The 20,839-nt window shown below is 35.4% G+C and overlaps 1 protein-coding gene across 2 annotated transcripts in view; it reads left to right on the top strand.

The window, feature by feature from the left end:
• Positions 1–19,084, top strand: part of CDH19 (cadherin 19) — a 235,459-nt gene extending 216,375 nt beyond the window's left edge. For both annotated transcript variants that reach the window (XM_045041116.1, XM_023242085.2), the window contains 3 exons: positions 10,141–10,258; positions 12,509–12,760; positions 15,377–19,084. In XM_045041116.1, coding sequence (XP_044897051.1) covers positions 10,141–10,258; positions 12,509–12,760; positions 15,377–15,867 — 861 coding nt within the window. In that variant the 3' untranslated portion in view covers positions 15,868–19,084. The remainder of the gene's footprint in view (positions 1–10,140; positions 10,259–12,508; positions 12,761–15,376) is intronic.
• The last annotated feature ends 1,755 nt before the right edge of the window (positions 19,085–20,839 follow it).

Raw genomic sequence — 20,839 nt, 5'->3', positions numbered from 1 at the left:
AATGAGCTGTAAGGTGTCTGTGCACATGTGGCATTACCCAGAAACAAAACTGCCAATGCGGATTGCTAGGTGAGGGTGCGAACAGATTAATAGTGTTTCATTCCAGGCTTAAAGGAATCCATTATTTATAAACTGAACGTTAAAAAGTTGCAAATTTCAATATAAACATTATTGTGGTTGGTTTGGTTTTGTTTATTGGAGTTTTGATTTTGTCAGATTCTTGATTTTTTTTTTTTGATTGGTTTGAAACAGATTAAGTTGTTGCTTTTTAAATCTTTGGAGCAATAGCTCAATAAATTGCATTTGCCATTTTTTTTCCTTAAAGTAATTAAATACTTTTTTTGTTGACCAGATTATTTATTTGTAGTACAAGAAAAATGAAGCCTTTGAGTATGCTAATGAAAACAAATGAAATAATAATTAAATCAATAGGGGTACAGAAAACCCATATTTTATAATACAATATTTGTGTGTTCTAAAAAATGTGGAAATCTGGATAACGTGAACACTATTGCAGAGAAAATGCATAGATACATATAAATTCTCTAGTCTTTTCAACCAATTTTGCTGAGCCAATTAGATATTCATAGGAAAGAAATAGAAAAATCCACCTAAACCTCATACCTTATACAAAAGTTATTTCAAAATGTGTCATACATTTATATGTACACCTAAAGCTGTAAAACTTTTAGAAAGAAGTAAACACATGAAAAAAACTATTGTCTATGGCTACACAGAGTTCTTAGATGTAGCACCAAAGGCCCAATCCATAAGAAAAAAAAAAAGTATTGACTTTGTAATAATTTTTAAAAATGTGGAAATCCCTGTTAAAAGGATTAAAAAAACAATCTACAGATTGGAAGAAAATATTTGGAAACCAAAGATTACTCAACGGATTTATATCCAGACTATACAAATAAGTCTTAAAACTCATCAGTAAAAAATTAAATAACACAATTATAAAATAGGCAAAAGACATGACAAGACATTTCCCTGAGAGGTTATACGGAAAGCAAAAAAGCACACGAAAAGATGTTGACCATCATTAGTTATCTGGACAATGGAGTTAAAAATTACAATGAGATGTTACTACATACCGACCAGAATGGCTACAAAAACAACACCAGGTGACATCATCTAATGCTGGGAGGTGAGGGGATGGACGTAAAAAGTAAATTATAGTTTGACAGTTTATTATAAAACTGAGCATGTACTTACCGTACAATCTAATGATCACACATTTGGGCGGAGTGTGGCACACGTCAGAGAAATACTGACATTTACATAAAAATATTCATGGCAACTCTATTCATAATACAGTCGAAACTGGAAATAATCCACATGTCAGTTACCCGGAGAACGATTAAATAAAGCGTGATACATCCATAAAATGGAATACTACCTGGCCATAAAAAGGAACAGATAATGAATACATGCAGAACACAATGGATCTCAAGGGCATTATGTTTCATGAAAAAGGCAATACCCTAAACCTTATGTGCTTTATGATTCCATTTCCTCCAAAAGGAAGGAGTGGGGGTGTGTGACAAGATGTGCTTTATGATTCCACTTCCTCCAAAAGGAAGGAGTGGGGGTGTGTGACAAGAAAGAGGGGTATGAAGGAGTTCACCTGTGGTGACGAAACTCTTCTGTATCCTGATTGGGTGTGGTGACACTGGTCTTTACATGAGATCAAACTGTTTGAGTTACACTCATGCCAACACACACATGCACAGGTACATGGATGTAAGAACCAGTGAAAACCGACAAAATTTTCTCTTTAACACTATTGTACCCATCTGAATTTCCAGGAATTGAAATTGTACTACAGTTATGGAAGATGTAACCATTGGGTTCACTGAAACAAGTATTTAAAATACTCTATGCGGGGCGCCTGGGTGGCTCAGTCGGTTAAGCGTCCGACTTCGGCTCAGGTCATAATCTCGCGGTCTGTGGGTTCGAGCCCAGCGTCGGGCTCTGTGCTGACAGCTCAGAGCCTGGAGCCTATTTTGGATTCTGTGTCTCCCTCTTTCTCTGACCCTCCCCTGTTCATGCTCTCTCTCTGTCTCAAAAATAAATAAATGTTAAAAAAAATTAAAAAAAATACTCTGCACTGATTTTGAAATTTTCTGAGAATCTACAGTTACTTCAAAATGAAACTTAAAAATCATTTGCTGGAATGAAAGATAATAAAAGACAAAAGAAATGATGTAAGAAAAATAACAAGAGTTTCAAAGAATAATCATTAATATTATTGAGAATACTTGAGGCCAAGAAATCCACGAAGTTGAATAATATCAAAATTATAAATTACAACTAATCCCTATGCTATATAAACTTTCCCAAAGCATCCAAAACAAGGGAGCCTCCTCAGGTTACTTTAAATAGCTTTACTCATAGTAAAAAAAAAAAAAAATGACAGAATTAAATACCTGCAAACATAAAATCAAACACAAAACAGTTATTAAGAATACGGCTGTCTGTAAGCATTATATGTGAATTGCAATTAAAAACAATTTATTAATGTATTAAGTGCTGATACACAGCACAGAAACGATATCCTTAGGAGAATAACAAAAAATTAGATCTATGAATATTTTCCATTATATCAATATCTCAAAGGAACAAAAAGATACACACCAACTTTTCATTTGATGATGCTAAGAAGCCCTTTGATAAAATTAAACTTAAAATCTGGGTAATGAAATGCAGCCATAATAAGTATCGTAAGAAAAAAATGATAAAACTAACACTCAAATCAATAGTCAAGATCTCAATATTGAAACAAGTGGGGTACCATACTTTAAAACAACGATGGAGGGGCACCTGGGTGGCTCAGTCGGTTAAGCGTCCGACTTCAGCTCAGGTCACAATCTCGCGGTCCATGGGTTCGAGCCCCGCGTGGGGCTCTGGGCTGATGGCTCAGAGCCTGGAGCCTGCTTCCGATTCTGTGTCTCCTTCTCTCTCTGCCCCTCCCCTGTTCATGCTCTGTCTCTCTGTCCCAAAAATAAATAAACGTTAAAAAATTTAATCAATGATGGAGAAGAAATTTCTGCTTTCACACTGTGATTTTTCATAGTGTTCTGAACCTCAGGTCCATACAATAATATGTAAAATATATTTTAAAAATTACTGAAAAGAAGGACATTTGTTTGAGGAAGTGAGATCTAGTGCAGGACTGTAAGGAAATATGGTGGACTTTTAAGCACTTGAAGTCATATTTAAAAATGTAAAATCGGAGAGTCGCTGTTCAACCTGTATAAAGTGTCGGTTATACAAGACGAGTAAGTCTGTGCCTGTAGTTAACAATGTGGTGTTGTGTACTTAAAAAATTTTAAGAGCATAGATCTTAACAATGTTCTCAGCAAATTAAAGTTTCAAAATTAAAAAAAAAACAGACAGAAATAACTCACTGCGTATTTCTATGATATATACCGAATGCTATCATTTTCACAGGTAATGAATTAAAAATCATTAAGGAGATATTTTATGTGTTTTCTCATACTGTGAAGATCATTCTTGGTCTTATTTCCCACAGGCTTAATTTCTGGACAAGATGACAAATTAAAAAGTGTCTATGTGCTTTGGAGAGGTCATCCATATATTGTAGAAAATCAAAATGCCAGAATAGGTGCCCTCGATTCTGGGGAAAATCAGGCATTTCCTTGATGATCCACATGGTTCTGTTTTTGTTCTTGGTGTGTAAATGCCCAGGGTGGGGAGCAGAGGAGGGAGAGAATACTCAGTAGTTTGCAGAATATGAATATAATAAATGAGCTGACATTAGGGCAATTTGCCTTTCCTGTTTGGTGGAAATAGTTCTAATTTTTCAAATTAATGATTCCCATTATCTTGACTGATACGAAATATCTTTTTGAGAAGTAAAGTATAATTATCAGTGACGTTAGATTCTTTTCTATCAATATTCTGTCTAATGTAAAGACATGTTGTCTCCATGTAAAAACTTTCTGCTGCCTAAATTTCCATGATCCTACATTATAATCTGGTTTTCTTCTCACCTTCCTTTCTTTCTTGTGTCCGGTCCTTTTAATTTTTTTTTTAAGATCACTCTTTCATGATAACTTCTAGATCTTTACGCCTGTTCTTTCTCCTATATTTCAAGCTGTATGCCCAGTTAACTAGAGAGTTCCGCTTGTATGTCCTAAGGTTACACCACATTTTCTTCTAAGCCTGCCCTGTTTTTTTCAATATCCCTTGCCAAATTACCATAACTCACCAAATTGTGCAGGAAAGATGGACGTGTGGACATCATCCTTAATTCAGTCTGGTCGTTTCTTCTTCATATTGAATCCGTCATTAATTCTGTTGATTCCATCCCCTGAGTACCTCCGTACTTTAGCCTCACTCACCCTACCAGAGACCTAACATACCTTCTGGAGTGAATCATGGATGGTTCTGCTGAAGGACCGTCCTATAAAATCAAATTTCTCTTCCAGTCTCACAGCTCACATGCAGGGATACACCACAGTTGTTGCTGTTATCAGTTAAATCTGAGAGCATGGAGACAATTTCCATGGCAGTTTTTAGTGCTGGGAAAATAGAAGAATACATCGTACGCGCTCTTGGATAGGGTGAAATGTTACGTTGATGATGTCAACATTCCCTATGGGAAAGTTGGAGTCTGGGAAACCCTCACCTGAGAGCATGCTGTTACCATCTTCAGTTTAGGCAAACACTTCAGCAATCTCCATATAATTTCTCATTTAAAATAACATGTTCTGTAACTGTGGATGTTATTGTCTTTATGTATCACATCAGGAGGTTTTGAATACAAACCAAATGCTCCCCTGGATCATGGCAACAGCTTGTTAACGAGGTTCCATATTTCCAGATCCACACTAAAGGTGTCTTCAGAATGAACATTCTAAAATGCAGAAATTTCCCAAACATTTGGATCATGGGATCTCAGATAAAAAAATAAAATCTTTTTTTTTTTTCCAATTTATAACTTGGACCTCGGTATAAAGTACAAACTTGGTGATATGCCCTTCTAGAACATTCATGGCATCACCACTGCTCACCTCTGAAGTGTAATCTTTTATTTTTAGGTTAGATGCCAGGTCCTCTGACCCCCAAATGTTTAAGTATTATGTGCTTTGGGTGTTTTATTCTTTTATTCTACAGGTAGTACGTCTCTCTTCTCCATTAGAATGTAAACTGCGGTGACAGAGAGACACTTGGTCCTGGCCACTGTTGCACCCCCAGGGCCTGAGATGGCTTGGTGTGTTCCAAATGCCAATGAAATATTTGCTAAACAGATACCTTTGGTATATTAGTCAAACATGTTTATACATTAATTTTTTCATTTATATATTATGTTATATGAATTTTTAGAAAGTATGTTTTTAAAATTCATTTAACAAAAGGAATATATATATAGATAGATAGATATACTGATATACAAATTTAAGAAAGTATAATTTTTAAATGAATATAAGTAGATATCTATAAGTAAACATCAAAACATTATATATCTATGACATTTAAATGCATATAATTTTGTTAAAAGTCCTTTTTAGAAACGTAGAGTATCTCTGTCTCTGTCCAGTACCAAAACATTAGGATACTATGAGCTTCTCAACATGTTCTCCTAATAACATGCTAAACAAAGAAAGAAAACAGACTATCGACTAGATTTTCTTGTTAGCTCTAATTCTATTACTGTATTAATTAATACTTTGGCCTTTTGAACAGATATTCAACAACAATTTCGAATCCTTTATTTTCTCAAAACAAGTCTAATTTGTAATCATGTTCTCAGTGGAGTGGTGTAAAAAGTGACAGTCTTACGCAAATTTGTTGACTATATTTCCAGATGGTGGGAGAAAGAATTTGCATTTATAGCTTGATGCAAGGTACACCTACCTAGGATAACTAAATAAGCAGCAATTTAGTTGAAATTTTAAAAATCCTTCCATGTATTCATTTAGTGCAGCTCTCACTTTTTGTTTAATGTGCATTAATAGAAATTATTTATTAAACACATTCCAAGGAATTCAGAATTTATATCAATACTCAATACCTGTATTTTGATTCATCATTTATTTTTTTAATTCATCGTTTATAATCTTATTTGAAAATTCCTCAGCTAATCCTGGAAGTAGATTTCACTGAGATCTACTGTTCAGGTAATGAAACAGACTCAAATGTATTAACTGTTTGCTCCAAATCCATGTATAATACTTACTTCTTTGCCTAGCTATCAAAAAATTGCATGTTTAATAAAGGCCATACCTATATTCTGTGTCAAAAATGAATGTTGTACTGATTTTTTAAATCAGAATAATTAATCTAGGAATGGCATTTTAGTAAGTTGGCCCATGTGTGCCTCTTTTTTTTTTTTAAAGAAGTCATTATGCATGGTAATGGACAGGTGCAAAATGATTATTTTTTTCCCATGATTATCTTTAAAGTCAAATACTATTTGTAGTTCTATAAAATGATTAAATGGAAACTTATGCCAATATTTAACTACCTTTGACCTGTAAATGCAAATTTCTTTCATTTCTACCTAATAATATGTTCTCCGTCTGCATTCATGGTTTTCACACGGTATTTCTTTGTCTGGATCACACTTGCCCCATTAATTCATGTTTTTTACTCAAGTATTCGTTCACTTCCACCTTGGAAAATCATTTTCTTTCTCCTACGTTAATACTCAGATTATTTTCTTCTTTTTTTCCTCAACCGTTATTTTTAGTGTCTCTCTTTTCCATAGGAATTATATTACTTATTTCTGTGCATGTCTCTGTCTTGTATGAGACTTCGTTTTGTTTGCTTCTTGTATGCCACATCCTTTACAGTGTTTTAGTTTTTTTTTTTGTATGCAAACTTCAGGAACAAGAACAGGTCCAGAGCTTGAACAATGGGTTCTGTGGGGGAATAGAAAATGGTGGCCAGGGGCGTGGGGGTGTGAGATAGAGGGAGAGATTGGTAAAGGATAAACTTTCAGTGATAAGATGAATAAAGTCCAAGGATCGAATGTGTAACATGGTGCCTATGCTGATAAAACTCTATACATTTGCTAAAAAAGTAGAACTTGGAAAAATGATAAAGATGTAAGGTGATGGATGTGGTAATTAATTCCATGGAGAGAATCTTTTCATAGCGTATATGTATATCAAATCATCCTGATGCACAGTTTAAATATTTTCCAATCTTATTTTTCTCAATAAATCTGAAGAAAATGTGCTCCGAGGCCCACGTTCGCTACTCATTTCACGCTAGTGGTAGCGTCAGCTTGCATTCAGATTCTGACCCAACCGTTTTATTTACCTGAGATCCTTAGGTGACCTGAAGCGAAATATAAATAAATATCAAACGGAGACAATAATAGGATTTATCGCATAGGATAATTGTGAAGATGGCCTACGGTGATATATAAAATAATCTCAGGCCCTTAGGTGAGTTCCCATTGAGACGTGGTTATTTTTAGATTTTCTAGGCTGTCACACTGTTTCCATTATGGATTTTAAAGTGTTATAAATGGACAATCACACGGATTGGGTCAGAAAAAAAATTAGAAAAAACTCTACCCAAAACAAAGAGGACTTTAAAAATCTGAGTTCTCAGAATTTGTCATCACATGGCCATTCTTCTTTGTCTAATCTTTGATTTTTGATTTGTCTCGGCCCCTCTCATCAATGTATATGACCATTGATAGGCTCCAGGTAAGTAGTTAGAAGGAGATCATTTAGAAATCTAATCAATGCAAAAGATTTTTTTCTTAGAATTTTATTTGAAAATGAAAACAAAACCCTCCCATTGTCATATGAAAAGGAAAATTGAGATCCCTAGTCAAGATTTTTGTGTTCAAAAATGTTGGCCCTGTTTGAGAAATGTGTGTTCTCAAGAATAATGTACATGTTCAGGGTTAGTTCAAAAGAATTAATGATACCTACTATGTGACTGATTCTGTCAATGGCTTCCTATTTTTGTAAAGTGGTTCATATGTAACTTCATTCTATAAAGCAAGTTTAAGTGGAGGCACATACATTAAAAAGGGACCAAGGTTGGGGCACCTGGGTGACTCAGCCAGTTAAGCGTCCATCCGACTTCAGCTCAGGTCATGATCTCACGGTTTGTGAGTTCGAGCCCGGTGCCAGGCTGTCTGCTGACAGCTCAGAGCCTGGACCCTGCTTCTGATTCTGTGTCTCCCTCTCCTCCCTCTCTCTCTGCCCCTCCCCCAACTCACACTCTGTCTGGCTCTCAAGAATAAACATTAAAAAAAAAAGGGGGGGACCAGGGTGCTGAAACCTATGCATATTCAGTTTGCCTATACATATGTAGAGAGTAGTTTCATTAATTAAAATTATTTAAGAATATATATAAAGTGAAAATCTCACCAGTGTGCTTCAGCCTTCATTCACAAAAGGGAAACATATTCAACATTTAGTCTGATGCATGTATTCAATACAGAGTCAGGTAGTGAGATACATTATTCCTTGTCTAAAAATCAAGTCTGCATATGGCAACAAGATAAACATGAATTTTTGCAGTTTGCTATCAATCTTAATTAAACAAATATACATATAATGAGATTACACACAGTATTCCACAGGATACCTCTTTTTCTGTGCAAATCCCAATAAGACTATGTTTTCATGAAGAAAACGCATATAAACACATACTGATTGTGTGAAAAGCACTTTGACAAGCTATGACATATGATTCTACATTTTTTTAGCGTTTATTAATTTTTGAGAGAGAGAGGGAGACAGGGTGCAAATGGGGGAGGGGCAGAAAGAGAGGGAGACACAGAATCAGAAGCAGGCTCCAGGCTCTGAGCTGTCAGCACAGAGCCCAACATGGGGCTTGAACCCACGAAACAGTGAGATCATGACCTCACCCAAAGTCAGATGCTCAACTGACTGAGCCACCCAGGTGCCCCATGACATATAATTCTAAAAACGCATCCTAAAAGTTAAGTTAGTATCTCCATTTTTTAAATATAAAAAACTAGTCAGTGGCAAAGCCAGGGTTCAACATATCCGTGTTTCAAGTTCCCCCTCCCTTTACCCTAGCTATGATGATAATCCAAAATAAAAGCACTACCCTAATACAACCCACATTTATTATTATAGGCATGGATTGAATGGAACTATGTTTCGTTGCATTGTTAAACACTGTATGATTATGATTTAATTAGGAATGTGTTATACAGAAAAAGATAAGTCAAGAAATAGAGAAATAATGTACAAATTATGTTAGCTCTTTAAGCAGGTGGATATGTATCTATCCTTTGAAGTATAACATTATAAATTTTGGGCCTGTCATCTTGCAGCTAAAGATATTTCTGTCTGACACATGGTTAAAAGCACTTTAATTCTAGAAAATTCAAAACAATAACTTCTATAATCAATTTACTTTAATTTCCAGAATGAATCACAATCTCACTATGTGATCTTGACAGCATATCTCTTTTTTGACAATAATGAACTACTTGACTGACACATTCATGTCTGGAAAAAAAGAATTAACTGTGAACTGATGTGTTCAAAACTGCACTATTTTACTTTTTTTTTATGATCTGAAATAGGAATTTACTTGATGTGGAACACTTTTGCCATAATCTTTATGGGTCAAAGGAAATCATGTACATTGCCCCTAAGCTCTAACTGCATTATTTCCTCAAATCAATTTAAAAACTCATTAGTTTAGCTAATACTTTAGTAAGACAATAAGTTTACCGCAGCTATGCTCTCAAATAAGCAGGGAATATATAACTGCAACAAATCATAATGGCCACTGTTCAGAAAAGGAAGGGAGAAGAAAAAAAAAGGAAGAAAGGGGGAAATCAGACAGAGAACATGGGAGGGAATCTTGATTTCTAAGCAGTAATACTTTGAGAACTTCTAACAAACTTAACTGATGTAAATCATCTTATCCATCAAGACTAATTTATTATGCAATATCAAGTCACTCTTTTAAAAGGTACAAGTGAACTTATTTATAATCTGAGAAAATATTGTAATATTCTCCCAAATTTGAGTTATCTTCTGCAATATCCATAAAAAATTGGTAAAACAGTTTTGATGAAAGCTAATGATGACGATAATCTTTCTAACAGTAGTTAGTTTCTGGAATCAAAAGTTAGCAACCTATTTCTGTCTTTTCTAGGTAATTCAGACCATCAGTGCAGTGGATAGAGATGAATCCATAGAAGATCACCATTTTTACTTTAATCTGTCTGTGGAAGACACAAAGAACTCAAGTTTTATTATCATAGATAATCAAGGTAATGGCATTCGTCATAATGGCCTTTTATCCTTTCTTTGAGAAATGTGTTTGGTTCTAAGGGAATTTATAATGCTGCTGCTTTTTATATGGTTCTTGGGATATGATAACGTTGAGAGAGTAGGGAGTGGCAATGACAATGGTAAGCAAAACTCAAAGTCAAGTTCTGAATACTAACCCCATTTCTCACTGGATTCCTTTAAATGAAAAACCCTTTTTAAATCATCAGTGGCTATAAGACCTTGCAAACTCTGAAAGACCCTGCAAATATAATTGCATTTCTGACAGAATGGTTCCTTTCATGTCCTTGTATAACTCAAATTTCAAATTTATATCTGGGGAATAAAGTGATATGTACTTATAGTCATGTTAGCTTGATTGATCCACAGATATTTGGAGTCATTAATTAGAAGCTATAAATATATAAAATTGTTTTAAGATTATTCCCTTCCTTTCAAAATGGAACGATTACATCAATCTCAGGACACAATGTTCCCAAGGATTTTGTTTGGAGAGACAGAATATTTTATTGCTCCATACAGATACAGGAGTGGAATGACTTTGTATAAAGCAGCTCTGTTCTTTTTTCCTTCTCTTCAGTAAAAGTTTTTCTTGTCATCCTATGGATTTCTATCTTAATTTTACTTTATATCTTAAAGATAGGAAACACCACAGGATTTATTACACAAGCTTCCATAGTCAAATACCTGTAGCTGTCCTTTCTCACAACTGAGTTTAAGCTTCGAGCTAGGGGAGATGTTTATTTAATTTTTAAAAATGTTTACTCATTTATTTTGAGAGAGAAAGAAAGAATGAACATGAGCTGGGGAGGGGCAGAGAGAGAGAATCCCAAGCAGGCTCCGTGCTGCCAGTGCAGAGCCCAACGTGGGACTTGATCCCAGGATCCTGTGAGATCATGACCTGAGCCAAAATCAAGACCCAGGTGCTCTACCGACTGAGCCCCCCACCAGGCACCCCTGGGGGAGATCTTTTACAGGAGAATAAATGCAGACATGTTCTCCTCCTCTCCTCCTGGTCAAATTCTCCAGTGAAGGAAACTCAAATACTCTTAGGATAAAAAATGCACATAACAATATAAGAAATTAAGTTTCAGCTTAGATTTACTTACATTAATATAAAATAAGTTGCTGAGGAAAAAGAAGTATATTAAAACGTAAAGAAAATAATTTGATTCAATGTTTGTGATTACAAGTAATCTAATAAAATATATATGGAAAAATGTAAACTTTCTTACCTTTCCAATCTGCCAAGTAAATAAAATAATATCACAAGAGTTTTATAGGTTCCAAGTACATGATGGAGAATTTGCTTTTAAAAGATGATTTGGGAAAAGTCGTTAGCAGGCACACATTTTGAAAGACTTCCGTTTGTTTGCATTTTACTGATTGTGTCTTCTAAGGTTTCATTGATACAGAAAACATTTGCGTGGATGACAGGCCAAAAAAAAAAAAAAAGGGTTGGGGTGGGGGGAGAAATATAGTACCCAGGCACAAGACTGCACCAAAAAAGATTACTTAGAATATTTTGGGATTCAGGGAAAAACAACTTCAAAAGTGTTGGAGTATATATTGTTCATCTTTGTTAAGCTTTTAAAAATGTTCTATCTAGATGAGTGATCAATGCTACTAAGGTTTAACTATTATCTGGATTTTATATAGAAAATGGGTTAATAATGTCAAAGTGAAATGAAACATCTCAACAGAATTTCTCCTACCAAGTAAAACTAATCGTTTTGTCTCATTAGTAAATATATGATTTGAGATCACTTGCTGTGCTACTTGTAAATGACTTTGAAAATCTTGTGTATTTGTAGTAGTTATGAAAATAATGAGTTTCTACTAGAAAAAGAACTGTGTCATGAGTAAATAACCCAAATGAAACTGACTATCAACGTAAATTTAATGCTGATCCCCCCCCCCTAGAAAATATTGACATCTCATTAAAAAGCTGCTTTGTTTTCTGTGTTCCACATTTATGTTTTCTACCTTTATCAAGGACGTTTTGGAATTGATTGGTGTAATTCACCTAATTATGTAATTAGTGTTAGGGCCAAGTCAAATCGATAATGACTTTTTGAGTGGATCTTTTGTCTTTTTATCAGAAATTTCCTCTTTGTTTTTTGTTTTTTTAACCTCATATGATACATCTATACCATGACTTCTAATACATGTGACTGGTGTGAATTTCTTTTGTATTATTGAAAAATGATGCACATGGATTTCTGTTTTAGATAACACAGCTGTAATTTTGACTAATAGAACTGGTTTTAGCCTTCAAGAAGAGCCCGTCTTCTACATATCTGTCCTAATTGCTGACAACGGGAGCCCATCACTTACAAGTACAAACACCCTTACCATACACGTCTGTGACTGTGATGATTATGGCAGTACACAGACCTGCAGGAATAAAGACCGTATGCTTTCTATGGGATTCAGAACAGAAGTCGTACTTGCTATTTTGATAAGCATTATGCTAATATTTGGTAAGTAGTGCTGAACAGAACCTATCTTCATTTATTGAAACTAAGAAATATAAAAAATAGTTAATTCCATTATCACGGCACAGTATGGGTTTGTGTGTGTGTGTGTGTGTGTGTGTGTGTGTGCATGTGTGTGCGTGTGCATGTATGTGCGTTTAATTGCTCTTCTGGATGTGTTGCAATTCTTAAACCAGTGGAGTAAATAAAAAAAAATAGAGTGACTGTGGATTTCAAGATGAAAACCAATGATCCTTGAATTCTATGAGTATGTCAGCATGGGTGTCCACTTCTGTTTAGGGATGTTTTTGTCACAATGCATTTCAGCATATACAGTTATATAACAATCGGTCATAATAATGGTGACCTTCTGCTGAGTGCTTATTACACTCCAGGATATTGTCTTGAGTGCTTTACACACAATATGCAATTTGATCCTCATAATAACCTTATGGAGTAGAACTATTATCACCTGCGTTTTATGGATGAGGAACGTGAAACTTAAAGCACTAAGTACTTTGCAAAGGGTCATGTAGCTGGTACACGAGGTGCTGAAATTTCGTAACTGCACACAACTCCCTTCGATCCTATTCTGCAACTCACTAGGGTCCTGTGGCCATTAAGAAAGAAAGTAAATGTTAGTGTGGACGAAGGCAAAAACAGGGTTTTACTTGATCAAAGTGCTAAACACGAAAGAAATTCCAATCAAATAGTTCCCTTTTTTTGTTTGTTTGTTGTTTTCACAAGCAGATAAGTTATAATCATTTTACAGGTGAGGCAAATGAACCCCAAAATGTTTTTTGTCAGGCTTTCAAGACTAAAAAGAATTCATTTGGCAAAACCTTTTCTCTTTCTTTAACATACCCATGTATAATCTAAACCCTCTCTTGCTTCCCTTGTAACTTCATGTCAAAAGTCAACACAACTTGACTGCGTGTTGAGGGCAATCCCATCAGCCACTGGGTCTGTGTCCCAAACTCACGGCTCAAATTGACATCTATGTTTCAGGACTTGCTTGGCTTTCACTCTCATTTTTCTCAAAGCTTCAAAAATCATGCCTTTCTCTTTCCCATGCAAATTACCATTATTTTCTACCTCGCCTCAGTCTTGACACTAATTTTTTAATGGTCTTTGATCATAAAACTGAAATGAGAGTTACAGAGCTAGGTATCAGAATCAAGTGAAATATGGCAAGTACTGATATACACACAGGTACAGACCTACACCAAGTCTCAAAACCCTATAAGGAAACCAAGGGCAGCCTCACAGTCAAGGGCATGAGTAATATTTAGAGGGTTGGAAATATGGGTCAACCAGTAGTCAGTAGTTTCCTTTGAAAGTTTTGTGAATACTCTCTCCAATTCACAGATTGAAAAATTATTTATTAGCTCCCTTTCTATAACAACCATATATCTGAGCTGCATTTTATAGTACCTGGATTCAAACCTAATGCCCTTATTTCAAGAACACGACTTCAATTTTTTTAAATGTAAGGTTTATATAAAATATTGCCCAATGTATTTCTCTTTATGATAATATGGATAACATCACTTCATCTTTGTTTCAATTCCTATAGATGAAATTCTGAATACATCCAAGGCTGTGAAAGGGTTGGCTAGCCTTGAGACACACACACACACACACACACACACACACACACACACAATTTTTATATTCTAAAATAATAATAATAATAATAATAATAATAATAAAAAGCATTCTGAAATTGTTCTATTTCTCCATGATGTTAAAATTATCTTAGGTCACAAACATTGATTGTGGGCATCCCAGTGTTATGATTTTTTTTTTAATGATAGTTCGGGATTTCTGAAATGAATGTGGTGTCACAGAGCACAGGTAGTAAACCAACTATGGTGGCATATACTTTCCAGGCAGGAAATATTAACTTAGAAAATAATTATGCCACAGAATTTTCCTCAGTGGGGAATTTCAAACTGCTCCGTTGTGCTTCCCTTCTCTTAACGTGGATCGTTGGTTACTAAAATTGACCAATGCATATACGTTGGAAAATGTTCCCTTTCGCTGCTTTTCTTTTAGTTTTCAGTATCTAAAAAAATAAAATTTTAAATTATCCTCAAAACACAGTTTGCTATATTTTTATGGTTTTCTACTCCAGAAAGATTGTTAGGCTGCCTTGTGTCCTCTGGCCTGCCTCTGTTGTAAATTTTCAACAGCTAATACTGTATTTAAGTTTGGAGGGAGTCAAAAATTTTATGGGGTTATTCCACTGCCCAGGAGAGGAAGTCTCCAACCCCTGCATTGTTCAAGGGTCGACTGTATGTTTTGTTGTCTTATAATCATAAAATCTAAGCTCATGTCTGAAGCTTATAACAAAAGCAAGGATTGTCAAGTTTATTATAAATAAGATATTAAATGCTATGTAATATCTGTAAACACAAACTTGTAAGTATAAACTCATATTAACATATTATACTAACATTATATTGTTATATTAATTATACTATACGATTATATATTGTATTATATATTGTATTATATTATATTAATAATCATTATAATATTTATAAATCATTGTGAATAATTATAAATTATTATATCATGGGTTAATGGATATTCTGGTATGCTTTCTTTCTTTGTTAGGGTTTATCTTTTTGATCCTAGGTCTAAAACAGCGAAGAAAGCAGACTCTGTTTCCTGCGAAAAGTGAAGACTTCGGAGAGAACATATTCAGATACGACGACGAAGGGGGAGGAGAAGAAGACACCGAGGCCTTCGATGTCGTAGAGCTGAGAAGCAGCGCCCTCATGCGGGAGCGCAAGGTGCAGAGGACCGCTACGGCCGAGATCAGGCGCCTGTACAGGCAATCTTTGCAGGTGGGCCCCGACAGTGCCATTTTCAGGAAATTCATTCTAGAAAAGCTCGAAGAAGCGAATACTGATCCTTGTGCCCCTCCTTTTGACTCCCTCCAGACCTACGCTTTTGAGGGAACGGGGTCATTAGCTGGATCCCTGAGCTCCTTAGGATCGGCAGCCTCTGATCAGGAGGAATATTATGATTACCTTAATGAATTGGGACCTCGCTTTAAAAGATTAGCATGCATGTTTGGTTCAGCCACTCAGTCATATAATTAGGGGCCTTTTATTATTAAAAAGTTTTTAAGAATGCTAATATGCGTTTGGGCACACTGGTAGTCACTTGAGTAGAGTGGTGTTATCTGGGGGGAATATATAGATACATATAGAGCAGCTTCTGATTTCCTTGGAGTAAATACCCCTCGGTTATTTCAAGCTACCCGCAAGCTGTCAGTGAATGCAGATATGGAGTGATGCTAACAGTCGGCTCTCCGGTACATGTAACCGAAATATTCCTCTAGCATTTTTTTCACTACCATCCAATACAAATTCTCAACATTTTTGGATGTTTAATGTGAGAAAGGCCCTGAACTACATCAACTTAATATTAGTTCATGTATCCATTTTTTTTTAAGTCTTACCGAATGAGAGAAAAATGCTTCTCTATTTTAAGTTCCGATGCTATATGGCTATATGGAGATAAACACTTACAGGGAATCTGGATGATTATATAAAACTTTTAAAAACTGTTTCTTGCTAATGAATATGCAAGTTTCTGGCTGAGATTCTAGGATGATGGGTAGTAGTTTGATGTTCGAAAATCATTGTTAAGACCTCACTTGAAAACTGATCTCAAATTTAGACAGATATTTGTTATATGTTACTTAATCAAGGATACAGTGTAAATTTGTATTATCTTTGATATTACAGATTTGTATAAAAAAGGGGGCATGAAAAAATGTTTGGGAGTTTTCTATAAGTTATTTTTCCATGTAACCAAAGTAGAGCTTTGGCATGTCACAATACAACAAAATATATGTCGACGTTTACACAACATCCAATTTAAACTTTATTATAATTGTGGAAAGTGTGAAACACTGTTAAGTGAATTTTATTGCTACTAAAAATGATAGCAATAAATGAAAGGAGTATTTTATTCAAAGTTGAATTACTGTTCATCCAAAATATTATGATCAACTGTACGGATTCTCACCACTCATAGAATAAAACATGATAAGATTCTCAGCATTTCCTTTTCTATTAAGAGCTTAGACTGTAACTGGTTCTTAAGCGTCATATTTTTATTATGGAATATAAAATTAGGTGCAATAGTTACTTTTATTGTAACATTATGAAGAAAGTATGGTAGGCTGCCGGACCTGGTAGCACCCAGATAACAAGATTTATGACAACATTAGATAATAAGGTCATAAAACACCTTAAATTTAATGAACATTTTAAGAATGATCCTTATTATTCTATCCCAATGAAGATGGAATTCAAAACTCATAGGTTGAACAGAAAGAAAAGAATGAATAAAATGTCCTCAAAATTGTTTTATATCTTCATTTCTTATTAACAGCATGTGAAAATGAACGGAACCAAATTGACCCTATATATTAAATAAAATATTTTGGATTATTTTTAGCTGAAGATAGAGGAATTGAATGGCTATAGTATTTTGCTTTCTCTATACTTTCAGACATATGCACCATACCATGTAATAGGAGAGTGGTTTTTCATCATTGTCAATTCAGGTACCATTGTGTAGGCAGCATAGAGATCTTGAAAAAAGCCCAAGACTGGAAATCAACAATTTAGGAAAATATTAAAAGTAGATGAGAAGTCATAAGCTGTAGAAAATCCTTATGCATTCGTATCATTATTTACTTAGGGAAGTATAAGAATAGGAAACAAGACAGAATGTTAGAAAACCTTGCAAGTGAAATAGAAATGTATGAGTTGAGAGAACATTTGTATTTCTATCATATTGACATAAAAATTGGAAGAGTATAGTTAGGGATATTTTCAGGAATTATTCCATACAGGATTACTCCTTGTATTTAAAAAATAGTGCTCTGTAATCTGGGTTGAAGAAATGGCAAGTGTGATGAACAACAGATAAATGAATCTATGGAAAATGGGCGAGAGAAAAAAAATGGGGTTTCTGAGGATCTAATAGGTTCTGTCATGGATGCAAGCCTTATGCACAACTTACCAATTTTGGATGAAGACTTTATAAAACGTACATCTACATTAACAGGGTTTCAAGTTTGAGTCCAATGGCACAAAGCGGATGTGTTAAAATAAGTTCTGGCTTAGTTAATGATAGGATTGTTAATCGCAGGTACGTAGGGAAAGCGCATACATGGAGCTCTAGCAAATATCCACCTGCTAGTCTCCAAAGTGTCCTTTTAAGGTATATCAAAAATACTATCTGATTCTAGTAGAGAAGTTGCAATTTCCTGGAAATTATACTTGGCCATATTTCAATAAAACTTAACCTTTTTGTGGTGTTTCAGGAACAGGGCTGTATCCTAAGCTAAAGACATGGCATTAAGATCTCATCTTCGTAAATTTTAATAAAGGCTAAATCAATGCAGATATTTATGAAAATAGCACAGCTTCACACTAATAGCTGCAGTGCTTAAATATCAGCCTTAGTTAACTCACAGGCTCACGTAGAAGTCTTCAATTACTGACAGTTGAAACCAGAAAATATGTAAAGTCCTTTATAGGGATCAGAAAACCGCTGGTGATACGAGGTGTTTCCGAAGCATGTGAGGTTGAGCCCGCCAGAGCTGAGCATGAATGAGTTCACTTTTGTTTAAATCACTGTGTGAACTTTGTCGGACTGCCTTCTGCTTCCAGATCAGAGATTGCAATCTGGAACATAAGGTCCCATCCACCTGTTTCACATGGTTGTTGTGACCGATGAGTCAAAATAGTGCCAGCAGCACCTGACCCAGTAAATAACCCCCTCGTGATGATGGCTGATGTCATTCTGCTGGAACACACAGACCCCTTTATCTTCTAGGACTGAGGGATCTCGCCGGCTCCACGGCATGTTGGAAATAGAAACCAACTTTCTGACCTGACATATAAGGTCACGTGGTATTCTGTCCTTCCCATTTCTGTATTTTCTTAACTCTTCTGGTCTTATGTTCTAGGCCTGAAACAATCTGTCCCCAACATTTCTCCTTTTCATTCCCGCCCTTCGTTCGGCTCTGTGATCAATGGTGATTTTCTCTGAAAGGCCTGCCTGACTCTTGTCCTCTACTGTGGCCCATGCTCTGTCTTGTTTTTATTCAAATCACTTTGCCACCTGGTATCATAATACATACATACATTTTTTTACTTGTGATGTCTTTATCACTGATTAGAATGTAAACCCTAATGGGTAAGGAATTGTCTGTCCCGTTCATTTGTTCTTGTCTAAAATTGTTTGTAGCACATAGTAAGTGGACCAATAAATATTTCTCAATATAACAATGAATCCCAATCTGTTTTACTTGGTTATGTATAGAAGCCATATTGGATTTTGTTAAAGAATAATACGGAATTAACAGATTTTTTTCAAAATAAGTCACCACTGGGCAGTTCTTGGGTATGATAAGATTCTTCAGAATGTTTCTAGTAATTATGTGAGTTTGGAATTTTAACTTGTTTGGACATATTGGTATTATCCCCAGGGAGGAAAAAAGATAATGACTTTAAACTGTTCAGTGAAAATGGGTCCTATCATGAAAGCTGTGGAACTTCTCATATGACTAAGTCCCCATGATGTGTCATGAATATGAAAACATGTGCGATGCATGAAAATTCTGCTTCCTGTTTATAATACAAAACTTAGTAGCAAATGCATTGTTAGACTTACAAGGCTACTCAAAATCTCCAAGGTAGCTTCGTGTTCTTTTATATGATGTAAAAGGACATTGAATAGCAAAGGCTGGGAGACCAACTAGAGAAATAAATAGAGGAAAGGAATATGTGGCTTTTATGTTTCCAGTTATGTCTGTCTGTCATCTACCTACCTATCATCTATCATCTATCTATCTATCTATCATCTATCATCCACCTATCTTTTATCATCTATCATCTATCTATCTTTATCATCTGTCTATCATCTATATCTATCTATCTATCTATCTATCTCATCTATCACCTGTCTATTGAGATAAATTGTGATTTCCCAGAGGAAGGGAGACTAGTATCTCAATCACAAAGCGGATCCTTAGGACCTGTTAGAATGTGTCACTGCCTTCTTTTCTGAGAAAGCTCTCATGTTGGAGGGCTGACCAAATGGTATGAAATGGCAAACAGATAGAGTTCAGGAGCTGGACAAAATGCAGTTCCTAGCTGTCGACAAGGCAAAATTTCATGAATTTCCCATGGGTTAAGAGGTTACAGCTGTAGAAACTTTCCACAGAAGGTAGAAGCCGAGAGGGAGCTGAAATCAGTCATCCAAAGAACATATAACACAGACTAACGACAAATGGGAACCGCAAGTCCTTAAAATGTCTCCAGACACCCCAAGCATTAGCCCACGATAGAGCGCCAACAGTCGCATGCCGGACGTCACACAGGACTCTGGCTGTGAGGCTTTGGAGTCATGTTTATTCTGCCCCTTCCCTCTGTCTCCAGACAGCAAGTGTCCAGAAGCAGCACAGTAAGTGGGAGAGGGTGCGACAGAGCACTTTATCTTGGATGCAGGGAAAAATAAATTAAAACGATGTTTTGGACAGTGAACAGAAGCTATACAAACTGTCTGGGATTGGGCCAAGGTAACCATCAGAAAGATCAATGCAAACGTGTGTAAAAAGTGAATAGTATAAAACATTTTCATGATGTTTCTTTCAAGTTCAAACTAATCAATAACCCAGCTGGATATATTAACATACCAAATCAATTTGGCATTCCATATATTTTAAATAGTTCAGAAATCAATTTCCTCATCTAAATCGGAAGCAAAATACAAAAAATGAGTCTAATTTATAGTGTTCTTAAAACATTTGTGAGCATATGAACATAGTTTATACCACTTTATTTCATGCCATTCTTTTGAGCTTATTCACTTTAATGCTTACAATGTGGTATGTTCTGTTGGGTTCTGCAGTACTAAGTGATTTATCTCAGCAACAAATAAGGTTGGACATGGAAAATATCCCATATCCATGATTACATAAAGGTACAGAATTACACACGATGTTTTGTCTAGAAAAGGGAGTGGGGCTGAGGTACGTATTCACAT

This window comes from Felis catus, chromosome D3 (assembly GCF_018350175.1).
Source record: "Felis catus isolate Fca126 chromosome D3, F.catus_Fca126_mat1.0, whole genome shotgun sequence".
Classification (NCBI taxonomy): Eukaryota; Metazoa; Chordata; class Mammalia; order Carnivora; family Felidae; genus Felis; species Felis catus.
This window is presented reverse-complemented; position numbering and strand designations above follow the sequence as displayed.